Source organism: Rutilus rutilus, assembly GCF_951802725.1.
Source record: "Rutilus rutilus genome assembly, chromosome: 4".
NCBI classification, from domain to species: Eukaryota; Metazoa; Chordata; class Actinopteri; order Cypriniformes; family Leuciscidae; genus Rutilus; species Rutilus rutilus.
The window spans coordinates 8,133,741-8,153,786 of record NC_140212.1 but is presented as its reverse complement, the minus strand read 5'-3'; the positions used below and the strand labels follow the sequence as shown (position 1 = coordinate 8,153,786).

Sequence of the window (20,046 nt, the reverse complement as noted above, 5' to 3'; positions counted from 1 at the left end):
TCAATAATGTGTTTTTCTCTCTTTGAATATCAGGTCGCGGGTCCATCAGGCTGGTGGGTTCTGGGGGAGACTGTGCAGGGAGGCTGGAGGTTTTTCACAGCGGCTCATGGGGGACAGTGTGTGATGACTCCTGGGATATTAAAGATGCCCATGTGGTGTGCAGACAGCTGCAGTGTGGAGTGGCCCTCAGTAACCAGCAGGTACCAGCCTGGTTTGGTCCTGGTTCTGGACCCATATGGCTGGATGAGGTGGAGTGTGAGGGGAATGAGACGTCCCTGTGGAACTGCTCTTCTCCAGGCTGGGGGAAACATGACTGTCAACACAAGGAGGATGTAGGAGTCGTGTGCTCAGGTAAACATGGCATGCTTCTATACAGTATATGTGTTTAAATTAAACATGTAATGAATATAACATTTTAAGAAACTTCAAGTTAACACTTTACAATTTCATTAGTTAACATCAGTTAACCTTAGTTAACATAAACTAAAATTAACAATATTCCTACAGCTTTTATTAATCTTAGTTAATATTAATTTCAACATCTACTAATAAATTATTAAAATCAAAGGTTGTATTTGTTAACAACTTTAACAACACATTTATGTGTCCATAATACCCACACTTTTAAAAATGTACTTTTTCCCATTTATGTATAGAGTTTAAAGAGATCAGGTTAACTGAGGGCTGTGAAGGGAATGTGGAGGTTTTCTACAATGGATCCTGGGGTAATGTGTGCTGGAATGAGATGGATGGAGACACAGCGAGTCTGATCTGTCAAGAGCTGAACTGTGGAAGATCTGGTGTTGTGTCTGATTCTACACCAAGACTGGAATCAGCTCGTAACTGGCTGGATGAAGTGAAATGTCGACCACATGATTCAAATCTGTGGCAGTGTCCATCTTTACCCTGGGGACAGAATGACTGTGACAGAGATGAAGTAGCCAAAATCACCTGCTCAGGTAAGACTGATGCAATTTCCATCACTAAAAAATAGCAGTTATCCTTTTTATGAATTGTGTATATAATATTGTGATTGTGATTATAGAACAGGAGAGTCATGATTTCCATCATTTGTCTTGCTCCACATCTCCACATCAGAGACAGTGTACGGCTCCTACTGTAGTGAACAGTAAGTTAATTTAAAGTTAACAGTTAAGTTAAAGAACAAGTAAGTTAATTTGATGTACAAGAACATAAAAATCATAACAGCAATATGTGATGTACAGTGGGGAGAACAAGTATTTAATACACTGCCAATTTTGCAGGTTTTCCCACTTACAAAGTATGTAGAGGCAAGGCTCGAAATTGCGACCATTTTGGTCGCATATGCTCCTGAAATTTAATCTGTGCGACCTAAAAATATATTTGGGAGCATTTGTGCGAGTGCAAATAATGGTTGTGATGCGACCTGTTTTCATTTCTCTTAAAAACGTTTGCAAATTACTTCACAGTGTGTACCTTATGTGCGCTGATACGCGATGGCCGGACCGTCATTCTATCCAACGTTATATAACCAATCCCGGGGTTTTTCCTGCATTGATTTTTTTTGGCGGCCGCCAAAGCCTTTGGTCGGTGCGTGAGTGACTGCTGCGCTTGACGAGAGAAAGCCCCGGCCGCGCGCGCGCTGTCTTGCTCTCTCTCCCCCGCGCATATTAATCAAAATCATTTGACACGATAGAAAAAGGGCGGAAGACCGAAGTTTCACGTGGAGCATTCGGAGATTTTTTTTTCTCCTAAATTACCGTGGAGTGTGAATTGTGCTAAAAAATAAACTACCGGGATAATCACACAAGGCTTGCCGTATGCTACACTTCCACTAATGACACTCCGATTCGCGAACTAATGACTCATTTGAACCGATTCACTTTAATGAATGGTTAAAACAACTGATCTGTCCAACACACTCACGAGACGTCTGAATCGGTGTATAACAAATCGGTACCACTTTACAATAATGTTCCACTTATTAAATTCTAGTTAACACAGTTGTACTATTAAAAAAACTGCACTTTGTTAATTTGTTAACTAATATAACTATTGTTAATGTTAATTTCAACATTTGGGCTACTAATAGCCTATACATTGTTGTTGTTTTTTTTTTTTTTTTTTTTTTTTACATAGTTAATGCACTGTGAAGTAACATTAATGAACAATGAACAGCTGTATTTTTATTAACTAAGATTAACAAAGATTAATACAGCATATTAATAGCAATAGAGTGCCAAGTGCCAAGCAAAAAATGCAGGGACAGGTGTGTGGCAAACAAATCAGGTTCATCAGGTTCGATTATTAAGGCTTTTAATCGGCAGGATACGTCAAATATAACCATACTGTCTATGAATATAACACCGCATACACCATCGCCAAAGAAGAGCTTGCCTTCACTAAATTTATGTCAAATGACAAATCATGTGCCAATATCATCGGGGTGAGATGATATGGAGCCAGAAGACCAAATTTCAAATCTTGGCCACAGGATGAAATAAAATCTGTTAATATATAATTTGTAGTTGTGGTGCTCCTTAATTTTTGGTGGGTGCTCCTAAATTTTTGCTGGTGCTCCTAACTTTTTGAAGTTGGGAGCACCAGTGCTACCAAGTAAAAAAGTTAATTTCGAGCCCTGTGTAGAGGTCTGTAATTTTTATCATAGGTAAACTTCAACTGTAAGAGACGGAATCTAAAACAAAAATCCAGAATATCACATTGTATGATTTTTAAATAATTAATTTGCATTTTATTGCATGACATAAGTATTTGATCACCTACCAACTAGTAAGAATTCCGGCTCTCACAGACCTGTTATTTTTTCTTTAAGAAGCCCTCCTGTTCTCCACTCATTACCTGTATTAACTGCACCTGTTTGAACTCGTTACCTGTATAAAAGACACCTGTCCACACACTCAATCAAACAGACTCCAACCTCTCCACAATGTGTAAGGACATCAGGGATAAAATTGTAGACCTGCACAAGGCTGGGGTGGGCTACAGGACAATAGGCAAGCAGCTTTGTAAGAAGGCAACAACTGTTGGTGCAATTATTAGAAAATGGAAGAAGTTCAAGATGACGGTCAATCTCCCTCGGTCTGGGGCACCATGCAAGATCTCACCTTGTGGGGCATCAATGATCATGAGGAAGGTGAGGGATCAGCCCAGAACTACACGGAAGGACCTGGTCAATGACATGAAGAGAGCTGGGACCACAGTCTCAAAGAAAACCATTAGTAACACCCTACGCCGTCATGGATTAAAATCCTGCAGTGCACGCAAGGTCCCCCTGCTCAAGCCAGCACATGTCCAGGCCCGTCTGAAGTTTGCCAATGACCATCTTGATGATCCAGAGGAGGAATGGGAGAAGGTCATGTGGTCTGATGAGACAAAAATAGAGCTTTTTGGTCTACACGCCACTCGCCGTGTTTGGAGGAAGAGGGATGAGTACAACCCCAAGAACACCATCCCAACTGTGAAGCATGGAGGTGGAAACATCATTCTTTGGGGATGCTTTTCTGCAAAGGGGACAGGACGACTGCACCGTATTGAGGGGAGGATGGATGGGGCCATGTATCGCGAGATCTTGGCCAACAACCTCCTTCCCTCCGTAAGAGCATTGAAGATGGGTCGTGGCTGGGTCTTCCAGCATGACAACGACCCAAAACACACAGCCAGGGCAACTAAGGAGTGGCTCCGTAAGAAGCATCTCAAGGTCCTGGAGTGGCCTAGCCAGTCTCCAGACCTGAACCCAATAGAAAATCTTTGGAGGGAGCTGAAAGTCTGTATTGCCCAGCGACAGCCCCGAAACCTGAAGGATCTGGAGAAGGTCTGTATGGAGGAGTGGGCCAAAATCCCTGCAGCAGTGTGTGCACACCTGGTCAAGAACTACAGGAAACGTATGATCTCTGTAATTGCAAACAAAGGTTTCTGTACCAAATATTAAGTTCTGCTTTTCTGGGGCCGTATTCACAAAGAATTTTAAGGCTAAAAGTAGCTCCTAACTGGCGAATTTAGGAGCAACTCCTAAAAATAATGGGCGTGTCACTCGTAACTTTAGGACTCCTAATTTTTTTTGACTAAGAGTAATTCACAAACCATTTTAGCCCTAAAAGTAGCACCTAAGTCTGGGACAGCTTTAAAGAAGTCGAGAGGACTCCTAACTCACTAAGACCTATTCACAAACCGCTTTTTGTGGCATTTCACATGCATGTTTTGAAATGCGTATGCGGCGGCTACAGGAGCTTCCAATCGCAAGGGAACAATTTTGTATTGTAGGCATAACTAGGGATGCAATAACGCCACCAACAACAGCCAAAACTAGGCTACTAATTGCATGTAAACTAATTGTAACGTTTCATTGTGAATCAAATTAAAATATTCTTCTCTTTGCAAACGTAGGCAGAGGCATATAGTGACAGATTAATTCAATAATGTTGCAAAGATATTGCATCAATCCATATGTTTCATTAGGTTACTAGGCTATTTGTTTAGCCTTACTCTTTATTCATTTAGGCTATTCAGTTATTCATCATCTTCCGTCCTTCGCACTACTTGTGTAGCGCACGCATTCTCAGACCTGTCACCTGTCACTCATCATCGTAGGGGAGGTGTTTGGAATCATTCCCGCGTTACAATCATCAGCCAATCAAGGTGATCACTTCAGTCAAGCTAGTGCATGAGTAATGACGTCATCCATAGCAACGAAGACTCAAGGCTTGTTCGACTTGAACCGGCGCTGCACAGACCGATCGGTTTATGACATCAAAGTACCGCGAGAGAAATACAAAAGCATATAGGAGCCGTCTACTTTCTATTCGCTCTTGCGGTACTTTGATGTCATTCACCGATCGGTCTGTGCAGCGCCAGTTCAAGTCGAACAAGCCTTCCCTCTTTTAGGAGTTGTCATTTTTCTTTACTAAGAGTAGGTCTGAAAGGCGTTGTGAATAACTTTTAAGAGAAAACTCGTAGCTAAAATCTTTTAGTGTGATTTAGGAGTACTCCTAGTGGTAAGATAAAATGCTTTGTGAATATGGCCCCTGATGTAGGCTATCAAATACTTGTCATGCAATAAAATTAGTGGTGGGCCGTTATCGGCGTTAACGCATACTTGCCAACCTTGAGACCTCAGAATTAGGGAGATATTCAAAAGGGGGGGAGGGGAGGGTCATATATATCACATATTCAAAAGGACCGGGGGGGGGGGGGGGGGGGTCGTCATATATATCACACACACAAACGTCTTCTCTCCTCAGGAGGTTAGACCCTAATTTGTACAATAACAACAACACTCCTCTACTAGGGGTTGCACGACTACTGATTTCTGCTAGTCGATTTCTTATCAAAACAATACTCGAGTTACTCGACTACTCGTGGTTCATGCTACTGTAAATGAAAAGACATGAAATAGCTAGATCTTATCAATAAACATTTATTAATTCATAGCCTAATGTAACAATTACATAAGTAAACTCTCAAAACATTATAATTATGACATTTCATTTTAAAATGTTCATGTAACAGTCTAAAGCTAAATAAATAGCTGTTCTTGCCTTTCATTTCAGACGTCAGCTTCTAGGGGCCGTTCACATATCGCATCTTTTTCGCGCTCAAGGTCGTATTATTTCAACCGTAGGCGCGCGGCCGCGGCGAGCACGCTCATAATGGAAGCAATGTGATGCGCTAGTTTTTCCAGGCGGGTTTTTCCTTCTCATCTCCAGAAATATATCTAGTAGTAAAGCTAATAGAGAGCCTAAGTCCCTCCCCTTCCGGTCGACCACCATGGGACCTTATTTCGGAAAAATATTGTATGGTAGTCAATGGCGAGAGACAACAAATATTTTGATCTCGTTTGAATTGTGCCCTGATTTACACATATGATGTTTGTCAATTTAAAAGATACATTTTAAAGTCAAGAAAGTCGCAGCTTGATGTAAAACTGTTGAGGTATAAGACTGTGAAAATACGTAATTACAAAGACTACAAACCCAGAAGGCGCACATGTGACGTCATACCTTTTCTCTCAATGAATGAAGCTAACTTTACTGAAGCTAACATCTGTCATTTTTTTCTATAGTCTTACATTATAATCGTAACGTAACGCCGTCATGCCTGAGTGTTTTGAGCCAGAATACACACATACGAGACCATGTTGGTGACGTACATATAGTGCGAGACGAGAGATGTAGTTCATTGAGCGATTTTCACATAAAACTAAACGTTACTCTTCTGTTTTATGACAAACTGCGACTTTCTTGACTTTCATAATTATCTTTTAAATTGACAAACATCATATGTGTAGTTCAGGGCACAGTTCAGACGGAATAAAAAGATAAGTTGTCTCTCGCCATTGACTTCCATGCATATTTTTTCCGAAATAAGGTCCCATGAGCCGGAAGCGGAGGGGCGGGACTTAGGCTCTCTATGCAAGGGCTAGAAATCAATTAATCCTTTGCTGATACTTCTTCGTCGTCATCATGGAGAGCGCAGTTTGGTTGCATAGCAACGACAGACGCCATGGGAGCGCAAGCGTTTGGTCTGAAACGGCGCCCAGTGACGGATGGTGTAGCATTGTTGTCCGGGTGGAAATCGGGAGAAATTCGGGAGAAAGGTCGGTCCGGGAGATTTTCGGGAGGGGCTTTGAAATTCGGGAGTCTCCCGGAAAAATCGGGAGGGTTGGCATGTATGCGTGAGACTCTAATCTTCTCAAAGTTGGGTTGGGAGCTGGGTCTATACTACGCAAGCTATGATGACTTTCACCTTGATATTTTAGCGCGGATGTATACCTAGCCGAATTCGGTTCGGTACAAATTTGTACGACCAAAATTTCGTTATTTCAAAAGTAGGCGGGTTGCGCGTGGTACGCGCGCTCATAATGTAAGAGACGCTGGCGCAACCACAACATTGTCCGACATCAAATGGCAAACGTAATGTAAGTGGAACGAAACCCTGAGCTACTCGTTATTGTGTGCTTGACAGACCGTTGTTTATCAGTTTGGACCAAAGCAGCGCGAGCTGATCGTGATCATGCGACACTGTTACTACACAGCGCTAATAAGAGATCCAGTAAAGAAAGCATTTGAATTCGCCACAGAAGTAATAACATCGCTGCGAGATCTAGAAACATTCACATTTCTCCGTTATTAAAGGGATACTCCACCGTTTTTTCATATTAAACTATGTTATTCCCTTAACTAAGACGAGTTGATACATACTCTCATCTCAGTGCGTGCACTTAATCGCTCAGTAAAATTTTCTCACAAAAACGACTCCAGAAGCCACTGTAGCATATTTATAATTTTTTTTAAAGAAAATCTAGTTCCTACATTATTTTTCTATACATTGACTTGTTGGGTCTTCTAACCTGCAAGATGCTCTTTAAGGGAATAACATAGTTTAATATGAAAAAACGGTGGAGTATCCCTTTAACGGATCAAACAGTGCGTGGAAGCCAGGAAGAAACATTGTGCCATGAATTAACTATCCAGTGTCCACAGATCTGCAACATTTACCATGGATTTACTGTAGTAACACTAACTGCAACCATGGACGTTTAGCAGGAATAGTAGGCTATAATGCTTTCAAGTAACATTACGTTGGTTTTATTTTGACATTATGAATAAAATTGCTGCCCTCAAATGTTAATCTGAACTAAAAATAGACCTTTGTTTATAACTACTAGCCTACAATATTAGGCTACATTAAATTTTTCCAAGGAGCTGTTTTGTTTTATGCTCCTAAGAAGAGTCTATTATAGCTCCATCATTGCTCAAAGTAAAAAAATAAAAAATAATAATAATTCATACTTTATTATGTTAGTTTTAATAAAAAAGAAAACAATCTCTGTCATTTCTTCACAAGTTCTTTTAAATGTCACTTTGTATTTAAGAAACACATGCCCTTTAGTCATTATTTAGTCATTATTTGGGTAGCACACATTCAAATGAGCCATTTTAATCTAGATTAATCTAGATTAATTCCAAGATTACAGTGAGATTAATCTAGATTAAAAAAATGAATCTATGCCCACCACTAAATAAAATGCAAATTAATTACTTAAAAATCATACAATGTGATTTTCTGGATTTTTGTTTTAGATTCCATCACTCACAGTTGAAGAGTACCTGTGATACAAATTACAGACTTCTACATGCTTTGCAAGTGGGAAAACCTGCAAAATCGGCAGTGTATCAAATACTTGTTCTCCCCACTGTATGTATGTGATTTTGTTCTGGGTATGCCAACAGGATTCAATATCACAACACAAACATACCCCACTGTATGTGTCGCTGTTCTAACAGAACTCTGTTGGCCAATAATGTGTCTACTTGTCTGTGATTTAGATCATGTTCCTCTCAGACTGAGTGGAGGTTTGGGCTGGTGCTCTGGGAGGCTGGAGGTGTATCATAACGCTGTGTGGGGTTCAGTCTGTGCTGATCTGTGGGACATCAGCGATGCTCAGGTGGTCTGCAGGCAGCTGGGTTGTGGAGCAGCACTGAGGGCTGATGGGAATTCAGTCTTTGGTGCTGGTGAAGGTGTTGTGTGGCTGAACAGAGTCGAGTGCAGAGGGAATGAGATTCACCTGTGGGACTGTCCTCTCTCCCTGAAGAACCACACTGACTGCTCCCACAAAGAGCACGCTGGACTCACCTGTGCAGGTCACAGCAAAACACTGAGTAATATTAGTCATTTTAATGCTAATAATCTATTTGCAGGATTTTTAATGTGTTTGTATCTGTTTTGTCAGATTTGTTAGTTACCACTACTCCTGCCACAACATCATCATCTTCTTCTCCTCCAGTTTCTCAAACTCCTCCAGTGTCTCTCTCTGTGCTTGTGGTTGTACTGGGAGTTTTGCTCTTACTGCTCTTAGTGCCACTGCTTATACTGATTCAGCAGAACAGAGTGATGAGGAGAGGTAGGAGAGATCCAGAGACTGTCATATTGTGTGTTATTCAGTGTGTGATCAGTCATGTGTTGTGAACTGACAGCAGGTTTGTCTGTCTACACTCACAGCTCTCTCTAAGAGGAGACACAGGACGACGACTGAGGCCGTTTATGAGGAGCTTCATCACAGACCCACTAATAGACAGAGTTTCTTCACTCAGAGAGGTGAGTAAATGTCATAGAGTCTGATCTGTGGAGATCAAAAAGTGTAATCACTTTATTCATTGGCAGGGCCACATTAATGCACAGGCTTACCTGAACTTAGGGCCCCATGCTGGGTTAGGACTCCAGTGATGCTAAAAAAAATAATATATATATACATAATTTTTTTCTTTAAACAACTTCACTGAGCAGCAAAATTAACACAGCCCAAGTACCGAATGTGACAAAAAAATCTGCTTAGGCGAGCAAATAAAACAAACATACTCAGGTTTTACTTGCTCCTGAACTCAATGAAGCAACACATACACTATGTGAAATGAGTCCTCGCAGGATTAAACCACCAAAACTAAAATTCATGATTTGATGCCAGTTTAGACGGAGACTTGATCATCTTGAGAGACTTATGTCCTTTGTTATTTGTATGTTATGTTTAAAAAACAGGGGACACATGGGCTCAGATGGATACATAATTGCTTAAAACTATATATTTAAATAGCATATTTTATATTCAGCAGAGCTAGATACATTTGGTTTGTGATGTATGGTGTGATGACTGTTTTTTGTTGTGGAAAAATCACTGAGAGTTAAAGCTCCAGAGCCTCTGATTGTGTTATTGCGGCCCTGTGCATAGTGGTGAGTAGAGTAAATCACATAGATCCATTTGTGGGAGTTTTCTGTGTTATCTAAAATGATACAGGTGTTAATTATAATTGCAGAGTTAATTTCGTTGACGAATAATTTTCGTCATTATTCTTGTCAACAAGATTTTTTTCTCTGACGAAAACTAGATAACTAAATAAAAATCACAAAAACTATTACGAAAATCTATTGACATTTTCGTCAATTAATAAATACTAGACGAAAATGTTACAGAGGGACAATATGGGAAGAGATCCAGTTAGAGCTTATGTCGTATGGTAGATGCACACATTTGAATTGTAACGTGCTGATCCGGCGGGAGCAGCAAGCAGTGAATAGATCAGTGGTGACAATGCGAAAGTGAGCTCAGTTCAGTCCGGTTTTCTATGCGTACACCGAAAGTGTCTCTCAGACACAGCCCACGAGTATTGAGAATTGTGCTTTCTTTCGCGCCTTTTTGCGCTTGAGCGGACAAATACACACAAAATTATGTTAAAATGTCAGTTTTGAGAATTCACGTACACACTATTGGGTATGTCTTAAGTGAACGTAAAAATGTGGAGAATACCGGCTGTGTTTCAGTGTATTGGATTCATGCATTCAGCCTTAAAGGTAGGGTAGGTAGGATTTTTCTAAAAAAAAAAACATTCCAAATTTGTTTAAACTGTCTTTATATACCAATACATAATTAAAATGTAAGTACTCTGAAAAAGAAAATATAAAAATCGAGTGACTGTAGACCTTTTAATCTGCAATAAACACAGCTCATTATTTCCATTCACTCCCACCCCCTCCCTTCTGAGCTCCTTCCAAAGCCACGCCCCCAAAACACATGAACACGCGACGCCAAACGCTCAGGCTCAGCTGGAAGACGCATTTATTACCTGAGACGAGTGGAGAGGAAGGAGCGCAGTACATACAGTGACATCATGTCAGAATCACATGTAATAAAATACCTAACTTTATCACTATGAATATAAACAAATAAGATTTATTTTAGTACTCACTATCAAGCTAGCATATCGAGACTGGTAAAGTTTGATTCGGTAACGAGCTATATTTATAGGTAACGAGCTATATTTATAAGGCAAAACTAAAAACAGGTTGCATTGATACGCGTTTTTCCATTACCATCAGTTACACTGTGATGAAGGTGAATTTCGTGTAAGATTCATAACATATACGGTGTTTTGCATGTAAGAGTTTCCATGATGAAAACATTGTTGACTCTAATGAAGACTAACGTAGTCCGGAGACAAGTACCGCATCGTCGGTTCGAGGACAGGTCCGGGGTTGAGGGCGAAGCAGAGGAGGTCGTTCAAGAGTGCGGGCAGGGTCCGAGGAAGTAGTTTTTGCCTTGTTTGCCTTCGCTGACTGCATATGCAGGTGCTTTGAGCTGAATATTTCCGGGAACGGTGACATGTGATGAGTGCACGCAGGGCAGCGCGCGCAGTGGGGCTCGGGCACGAGACATGAAGGCATCTGATTGGTTCTTTACATTCGCACCGAATGGCAGTGATTGGTCAGAGTTTTTACTGTCCTGCAGCTGCTACAGAGGTCTGATTTTTTTAATTCCTTTTTCTGAACACATAATGTATTGACTACTCTCAGGATGGAAGGACCATTTCACCCAGTATAAAAAAAAGTGTTTCTGAACAGGATTACCTACCCTACCTTTAAAGTGACAGCAGCCTAATAACCTGCTGCTGCTGTCCGTCATTAATGTTAATCAAACAGCAAAAGAAAAAGAGAAAATCACTCAATGCTCTTGACTGAATAACTTTAGCATTAATAAGGATCAATCTATATTTAATTTATACAAATAAATATGTCTGCTTGAAAGAATGTATGTTGTATGCAAGTTGTTATAAAGAATGCATCATTAATTAAAAAGAAGACCATGTTCTTGTTTCTTTATGAGAAGTGGTTTTATTTCATTCTAAGACAAATAAAGACATGTTATATGTCACAGCAGTTAAATCTGTGTCTGCATTGCATGTTCAAACCTTAATATCATTTATTTTAACAGATTAATGTTTTCTCCAGGAGTATTATAATGAGTGTGGAAGTTTAAGAGATGCTTAATTGATGCATTACAATTTTACCAAACCCATTAGATTTCAGTTGATTAAATCTACTGTAGATTTAGTCAACTAAAATATTTTGATATTTAGTCAACTAAAACAAAACAAAAAAATCAGATGACTAAAATATGACTAAAACAAATGACCTTTTTAGACTATGACTAAAATGAAATAAAAATTTGCTGTCAAAATTAAGACTGATACAGTGTTGTGATTCGATGGAAGTGGGGATATTGGCTGATTTACGGTTGTGAACGTGTCTGATGAATCTACTTCTCCATAATAGGAAGTGTCCTCTCTGAAGAACAGCATTCTGGGTATGAAGATGCTGATGAGCTTCTTTCAGGTTAGAGGACTCAAACAAAAACACTCACTTAGCTGGTTATCTTAACTGGGTTGAAATTATATAAACCATTCAGCACGTAATAATTCAGATAAGGATTTATTAAACCTTTTTTTCTTTTCTTTTTTTTTAAGCAAATTCTGCAGGAGGAGCCGCACCTGACTACTATAATGACATCACCACCACTGAAGGGTCAAATAAAGGTCAGTGACTTTAACTCATTTCACTAAATTAAATGAACTATTGGACCTCTGAATAGTTAAAGCAGTTTTTGTTTATTTCCTCCTTGCTGTTAACTCATTTAGAAGAGCAGCAAATCACACCTGAGAATTATGATGATATAATCACTGTTGGACTGAGATCTCGTGATACAGGTTTATTTCTTATTATCATTTCTACAGGTTTTAACAATATAGATTTATATGCATCTTTAATTATGCACTGTTTCAAAATCCCAAATCGTGCACATTTAATGGATACATTTAATTTAATTTTGTCTATTTGTCAATTTTGACTTGCCAGGAAACTATGATGATGTCATCATTGTACAACAATTCTCCAATGATAAAGCAGGTGTGGGATTCAAATCACTCTCTCAAATAAATTTTTTTTTTTGTTTGTTTGTTTGTCTTCAAATTATTGTGGCAAATAAACTTATGTTTATTATTAAATTACAAATGTAATTAATAATTGAAACATTTATATCAGAGGGTGTTCAGGAGGAGTATGATGATGTGAAGAATTTCAGGGAATATATGAGTGACATGTTTGGTATGTTACTGACACCTTTTTACCTTACACTGGATTTACGTTTAATTTTTTATAATCGCTTTATAATATCGATATCTGTGATTATGATAGCTCATTTAACTTGATTGGCAATATTGATGTGTTCATTTATAATACTTTTTAAAGCATATATTGATAAATTGTTTTGCTCTTGTTTTATAATAACAGACTATGATGATGTGGGGGAGGAGCCAGGAAAACAGGGAGGGACTTTATAACTGAAACCACACCCACTGCCTCAAATCCTTTCAAAGCTTTTAAGTTTTCTGCAAAGTTTAAGGGCCCTATTTTAACGATCTTAACACGTTCACTTAAGGCGTGTCTGAATCCACTTTTGCCAGTTTAAGGATGGGGAAAAAATGGTCGGTGCACGCGGCCTAAAAGGGTTGTCACTATTCTCTTAATGAGTAATGGGTGTGTTTTGGGCGTAACGTGAAATAAACCAACCAGAGTCTCATCTCCCATTCCCTTTAAAAGCCAATTGCGCTCGCGCCATGGCGGATTGCTATTTACATGACGGAGGTTATACGCACGAGCAGACCATCTACGGGACAAGCGGGATTCCACTATATCTTTATGTACACAATATTAATCTTTTACACTGTAATCCTTTTATTTTTAATATTTGGCATGTTTGTGTGCTGCTGCGAATCCCTTTGTGTGTAAAAAGCAGAGTGGACGTGTTGTGGACCCGCCTAGTATAATGTACATTAGCCTACTAACGCGCTCTTTAAATAACAAAAAATATATTGCGCAGTCTATTTCAGTTCCCTCAAAATTCAGTTGGGCGCAAATGCATTTGCTATTTAAACACTGTGGTGCAGGACATAAAAATGATAACTGCGAAACACTTGCGTTGCGCCTGGCGCTGCATATACGTTTTAACTGCTATCCACCATATGTAAGCACATGTAATATTTTGTATTGAAATGTACTAAATCAATTACAATTACATCTTTCCAGAAGTTTTTTACAGCAACAAAAAAAAGACGTTTACGTTTTTGTGATCCCATTGCACTGAAACATTTATATGATGTAGACATGACAATTTGAGAGAACAAAAAGGAAAAAATCACAACATTCAATTCCTTTGTATATAATTGTTATGATTTCAGATGCTTCACCATTTAACTTCCACTGCTCCAGTCTTTAACATTTCACAGCTACTTATAAAAATATAATATTCCTATTGAATGTAGACCCACTGATGGTGAACATATACAGTATATTTTGCTAAAGAACGTTGGAATGTACTTTGGGAAGTAAGTTTACAAACAGCAGCTGTGATCAAGGATCTTTCCCTCAAAAGAATGTAATGACTCTTTGAACTGAGCAGAAGAGCATGTTGTTCACTTTATGTCCCGCAGAGGGTTTTTTGACAATCAGTCATACCCAACATGCATACATTTGCTGTATATTTCTGTCCAATTTTATTATTTTTAATTGATTTTAATGTTTTCTGTTTAGCAATTAAAATCAGGCGGAATATGTGCATGGATATTATGCCATTATTATTATTGTTATTGTGAAATTGGGGAATGTTGTAACATTTTATTTCAATGTTTTTTGCACACAAAATGCAAAACTTCAATAAAATTCAATGAAATATTGTATACTGTTATTCTGGAATAGTGATTTGATACTGTATGTCTCTCTGTGTTCTCAGTGTTTGTGGTCAGCAGTTAGTTATCAGTGCTTGTATCTCTTCTCTGCAGGTGTCAGACTCTGGCGCTGTATGTACACTGAAGTGTTTCCCACATTCACTGTCATGACAGCTGGGTGACTTTGTCAGCACTTTATCATCATGTGTGTGTCTCCTCAGTAAAGTGTCTGTAAGGTGGAGGAGGAGTCCCGTTCATCAACAGTGGCTTTCTCTTGATATATATGGAGATATATTGGCTGATTTGTCGTTGTCTCTGTTCTCTTGAAGTTTAACTCTGAGTGTGATTGGTGGTCGTCAGAAGCCCCTCCCCTCTCTCTACCTTTATCTTTCTCACCAGAGCAGACAAGAGTCTCTTTTTCTTCAGAATTGTAAAGAGAGCTGATGAAAAGTTAATCCTGAAGAGCAGAGCAGAGGAAGAGGAAGATGAAGAGCTGTCTGACAATCTTTCTGATGTCCACAGTCGTCACACTCACCAGTGCAGGTATTTTACCTTGAATTAAAGGGCCAAACAGTTCTTTTCAACATATTAAATAGTTTTATATTTAACACAAGGATCTTCCTGTGTACTATCAATACGTTTTGTAATGTTAAATTTCTCTTAGTTTCATTTATATAGATTATTGTTTATATTCACTTACTGATATTGATTTATTTTATTTTAAAGAATTTGCTCATGGAAGAATATTTTCACTGATTATTTTTTCTTTCTTTTTTTGTAATTGCATTAAATGGCCTTGTGGTTTGATGTGTTTTAATATTATACATGCAGTTTTTATGACTTCATGTTGAGTAAAATGCAAAAGATTTTCACACCACAGGACTATTTAAGTGAACTGCAAAAAAGCAGCATAATTTCAAACAAATTTATGGACTCTTATAGATAAACGAATATTGTGTACAGGCAACGTGAGGTTGGTTGGTAGTAACCGTCCCTGTGCTGGTAGAGTGGAGGTTCTTCATGATGGTCAGTGGGGAACAGTGTGTGATGATGGCTGGGATATAAAATCTGCTGGAGTGGTGTGTAGAGAGATTAACTGTGATAGAGCATTACGTGCAGTTGGTGATGCTCACTTTGGAAAAGGATCAGGTCCAGTATGGATGGATGAAGTGAAGTGTACTGGATCAGAGTCAACATTGAAGAAGTGTAAATCAAAACAATGGGGTGTAAATAACTGTGGTCATAATGAAGATGCTGGAGTCATTTGCTCAGGTAAGACTGCTCTTCCTACTGTAAATGTTTTGTTACCAAAAGAAACTGAACAGAATTAATTTCCTTATCTTAATTTTGAAAAAGTTATAATGTTGTTTATTTATGTAATTTAAAAACACAGGTCGCCTCCCCAGACTCATTAATGGATCTCATCTGTGCGCTGGGAGATTAGAGATACTTCAAATTAAGAAGTGGGTTTCAGTGTGTGACGCTGCCTTTGACCAGCAGGATGCAGAGGTTGTGTGTAGAGAGCTGGACTGTGGGGCTCCTGTACAGGTGCTGGGAGAAGATGCTTTTGGCAAAGGAGACGCTCAGATGTGGACACAAGAGATTCAGTGCAGAGGAAATGAATCACACTTTGTGTTCTGTCCTACATCCAACTCTTCAAATACACACTGTTCCCATGACAATGCTGTAGGAGTAATATGCTCTGGTTAAGTAATATTTGACCTCTCTTTACATGTATTGCAAACATAAAGAGATTAAATATCTTTTCTAAAGAGCAGTAAGTGTCCTTAAACTTTTGTTTTGTTTCAATACATTTTGTGCAGGTTACACTGATCTCAGACTGGTAAACAGCTCAGACTCTTGTTCTGGTCGAGTTGAACGTCAGTACTTCAGTAAATGGGGCACAGTGTGTGATGCATGCTGGGATATGAGAGCTGCCAGTGTCCTCTGTAGACAGCTGAATTGTGGGATTGCTGTGTCTGTTGTGGGATCAGACTGGTTTGGAGAGGGAAGTGGTGAAATCTGGGCTGATGTGTTTGATTGTGACGGGAATGAAACAAAACTCTCAGAATGTTCCGTCTCTTCATGGAGTCGAGCTGAATGTTCTCATAGACGAGATGTTGGAGTCGTCTGCTCTGGTAAACTTATTTGACACACTACTGAAAAACTCTCTATATAATATATAAACACTATTTTATATTGTTGAAACACAAGTCTTATTTTAGTAAAACATGAGATCTTCTCCTCAGGTTCCTCTCTGGCTGTTCATGACGGTCTGGTGCGGTTGTCTGGAGAGAGACAGTGTGAGGGGGAGCTGGAAGTTTCCATCCATCAGGTCTGGAGGAGAGTTCTGCTGGACTCCTGGAGTCTCACTGAATCCTCTGTGGTCTGCAGACAGCTGGGCTGTGGCTCTGTGCTGAACTTCTCCGGCTCCTCTTCATCCAGTCCTGAACACAGTCATGAGTGTGTGACGGGCTTCCAGTGCTCTGGGAGTGAAGCTCATCTGGGGAACTGCAGCTCTCCACAAACTCTCAACTGCAGCTCCACACAACAGCTGTCAATCACCTGCCTTGGTGAGAACAACAACATCTGGGCAGATTCTTCAGTTGTTAGTGATCAATAATGTGTTTTTCTCTCTCTGAATATCAGGTCGCGGGTCCATCAGACTGTTGGGTTCTGGGGGAGACTGTGCAGGGAGGCTGGAGGTTTTTCACAGCGGCTCATGGGGGACAGTGTGTGATGACTCCTGGGATATTAAAGATGCCCATGTGGTGTGCAGACAGCTGCAGTGTGGAGTGGCCCTCAGTAACCAGCAGGTACCAGCCTGGTTTGGTCCTGGTTCTGGACCCATTTGGCTGGATGAGGTGGAGTGTGAGGGGAATGAGACGTCCCTGTGGAACTGCTCTTCTCCAGGCTGGGGGAAACATGACTGTCAACACAAGGAGGACGTAGGAGTCGTGTGCTCAGGTAAAGTCTCAAACATTTTAGGAATCATTGCAAGAAATTGACCAGCAGCTGCTACTTTCAATATACAACAAGAAAATAATTTTAATGTAGTATTTGGAATCAAATCGTTTTTTAGTTACCGTAATTTACAAAAATAAAAAATAACTGAATTGAATTTAACATCTTCTATCTAGAGTTTAAAGAGATCAGGTTAACTGAGGGCTGTGAAGGGAATGTGGAGGTTTTCTACAATGGATCCTGGGGTAATGTGTGTGTAAACCAGATGGACAGAGACACAGCGAGTCTGATCTGTCAAGAGCTGAACTGTGGAAGATCTGGCAGTGAACCCAGTTATTCAGAGGGACTGAGATCTGCTCCTAAATGGTTAGATCATCTTAAATGTCGAAAACATGACAAATCATTGTGGCAGTGTCCATCTTTACCCTGGGGCCAGAACAACTGTTATGATAATGAGGTGGCCAATATCACTTGCTTTGGTAAGACTTACTTTAATGATTTAATCATGATGAATTTTTGTTAATTTTATAGTGTTTATTTTACAGTAAACTATAATCATATGTTGTTAAAGTTATTTTAGTTTTCATCTTTGTAATCTCAGATAAACAGAGTGATGATTCTCCTCAGAGTCGTCTGACATGTTCAGCATCTCCTCACCAGAGACAGTGTTCAAGTGAGTAGGTTATGTTCTGCAAATGAGAGCATTAATATATGCTTGCCTAATTGCTTTATCTTCGAACAGATGTATACTTGTGAATTATCTATCTGGTATGATACGTACATTTTAGACCATGTTCCTCTCAGACTGAGTGGAGGTTTGGGCCGGTGCTCTGGGAGGCTGGAGGTGTATCATAACGCTGTGTGGGGTTCAGTCTGTGCTGATCTGTGGGACATCAGCGATGCTCAGGTGGTCTGCAGGCAGCTGGGTTGTGGAGCAGCACTGAGGGCTGATGGGAATTCAGTCTTTGGTGCTGGTGAAGGTGTTGTGTGGCTGAACAGAGTCGAGTGCAGAGGGAATGAGATTCACCTGTGGGACTGTCCTCTCTCCCTGAAGAACCACACTGACTGCTCCCACAAAGAGCACGCTGGACTCACATGTGCAGGTCACTGCAACACACTGTGCAATATTAGTCAAATTATTTAATAATTATTAATATTGTTAAGTTTAATGCTAATACTAATACTTTGCAAATACTTTGTGAACTTGGATGATTTTTTTCTGTCTGTTTTGCCAGATTTGTCAGAGTCCACTACTCCTGCCACAACAACATCATCTTCTCCTCCAGTTTCTCAGACAGTGCGCTCAACATCAGTCACTCCTCCACAAACTCCTCCAGTGTCTCTCTCTGTGCTTGTGGTTGTACTGGGAGTTTTGCTCTTACTGCTCTTAGTGCCACTGCTTATACTGATTCAGCAGAACAGAGTGATGAGGAGAGGTAGGAGAGATCCAGAGACTGTCATATTGTGTGTTATTCAGTGTGTGATCAGTCATGTGTTGTGAACTGACAGCAGGTTTGTCTGTCTACACTCACAGCTCTCTCTAAGAGGAGACACACGACGACGACTGAGGCCGTTTATGAGGAGGTCCATTACAGGCCCAGACACAGTCTCATCACTCAGAAGGGTGAGGCTGCTAAAATGATCACCATTATTAATAATAATGACAAAACTATTTATACTGTAGGGGGCTGTTTACACCTGGCCACTTCATGCGTTTTCTCAGATCGGATAGCTATCTGATTTATGTGAATAGTCAAAGCGATGAAAGTATTTGTTAATTCTATTTTATTTTACCATCCTGACGTTTAATGATTCTACAGGTCTTTTTGACAGTTAAAGTTAAGAAATGTTAATCCTGTTAGGCTTCCTGCCGTTAACCACTGAATTCAGCAGTGAAAACCACAGCGCTGTGTTTGTACTGCAGTCAGTGAGAGCGCGCACAGGTGTTAGTGTGAGGAGAGACATCCATGTCAGCGTTTCTTAACTGCATGCAGCAAATCTGAATGCAGTTTAGCATTTAACAACTTTTTGGTTGTTATACTGGTTCTACGATGTAAGAAAAATATAAAAAAATAATACATAAATAAAACATTTTAGAAAAATAGACATTTTCAGAATTTTCTGTAATTTTTTTACTGATTTTAACACAGTATATTGTGCCCGGTTTTAACGGACTTTTCTGAGTGTATGATTTATTGGTATGCTTTATTTTTAATTGATGCAGACGAAATGAATAAAGAAGCTCCAGAGGACTATGATGCAATCACTGATATACTCAATTGTGAGAATTTTTCCATAAATTATTACTTCAAAATAAATATGAAGTAGGAGAGCCGATATCACTTAGTGCTTGTTTAGAGACAGTGATGTTATCTCTTTATTTTGACACAGATAGCACGAATGAGACCTATGATGATGCCACAACCATGAGAGAAGGTGATTTTTACAGTCTAGTTTTTCACGGTTTGTTTTGATATGACAAATATTTACATCTGCTGTACATCTTTAGAGTAAACGCTGAAGAATTATGAAG

At 39.6% G+C, this 20,046-nt stretch overlaps 1 protein-coding gene across 1 annotated transcript in view; it reads left to right on the top strand.

The window, feature by feature from the left end:
• Positions 1–19,497, top strand: part of LOC311289114 (uncharacterized protein) — a gene marked incomplete at its 3' end in the record, with an annotated part of 92,348 nt that extends 72,851 nt beyond the window's left edge. Inside the window, 16 exon segments of the mRNA XM_084406871.1 lie at positions 34–351; positions 657–959; positions 8,328–8,642; positions 8,732–8,902; positions 9,001–9,096; positions 15,513–15,821; positions 15,943–16,254; positions 16,373–16,687; positions 16,799–17,122; positions 17,199–17,516; positions 17,690–17,992; positions 18,115–18,186; positions 18,302–18,616; positions 18,749–18,949; positions 19,048–19,137; positions 19,376–19,497. Coding sequence (XP_084262997.1) covers positions 34–351; positions 657–959; positions 8,328–8,642; positions 8,732–8,902; positions 9,001–9,096; positions 15,513–15,821; positions 15,943–16,254; positions 16,373–16,687; positions 16,799–17,122; positions 17,199–17,516; positions 17,690–17,992; positions 18,115–18,186; positions 18,302–18,616; positions 18,749–18,949; positions 19,048–19,137; positions 19,376–19,497 — 3,884 coding nt within the window.
• Positions 19,498–20,046: the final 549 nt, after the last annotated feature.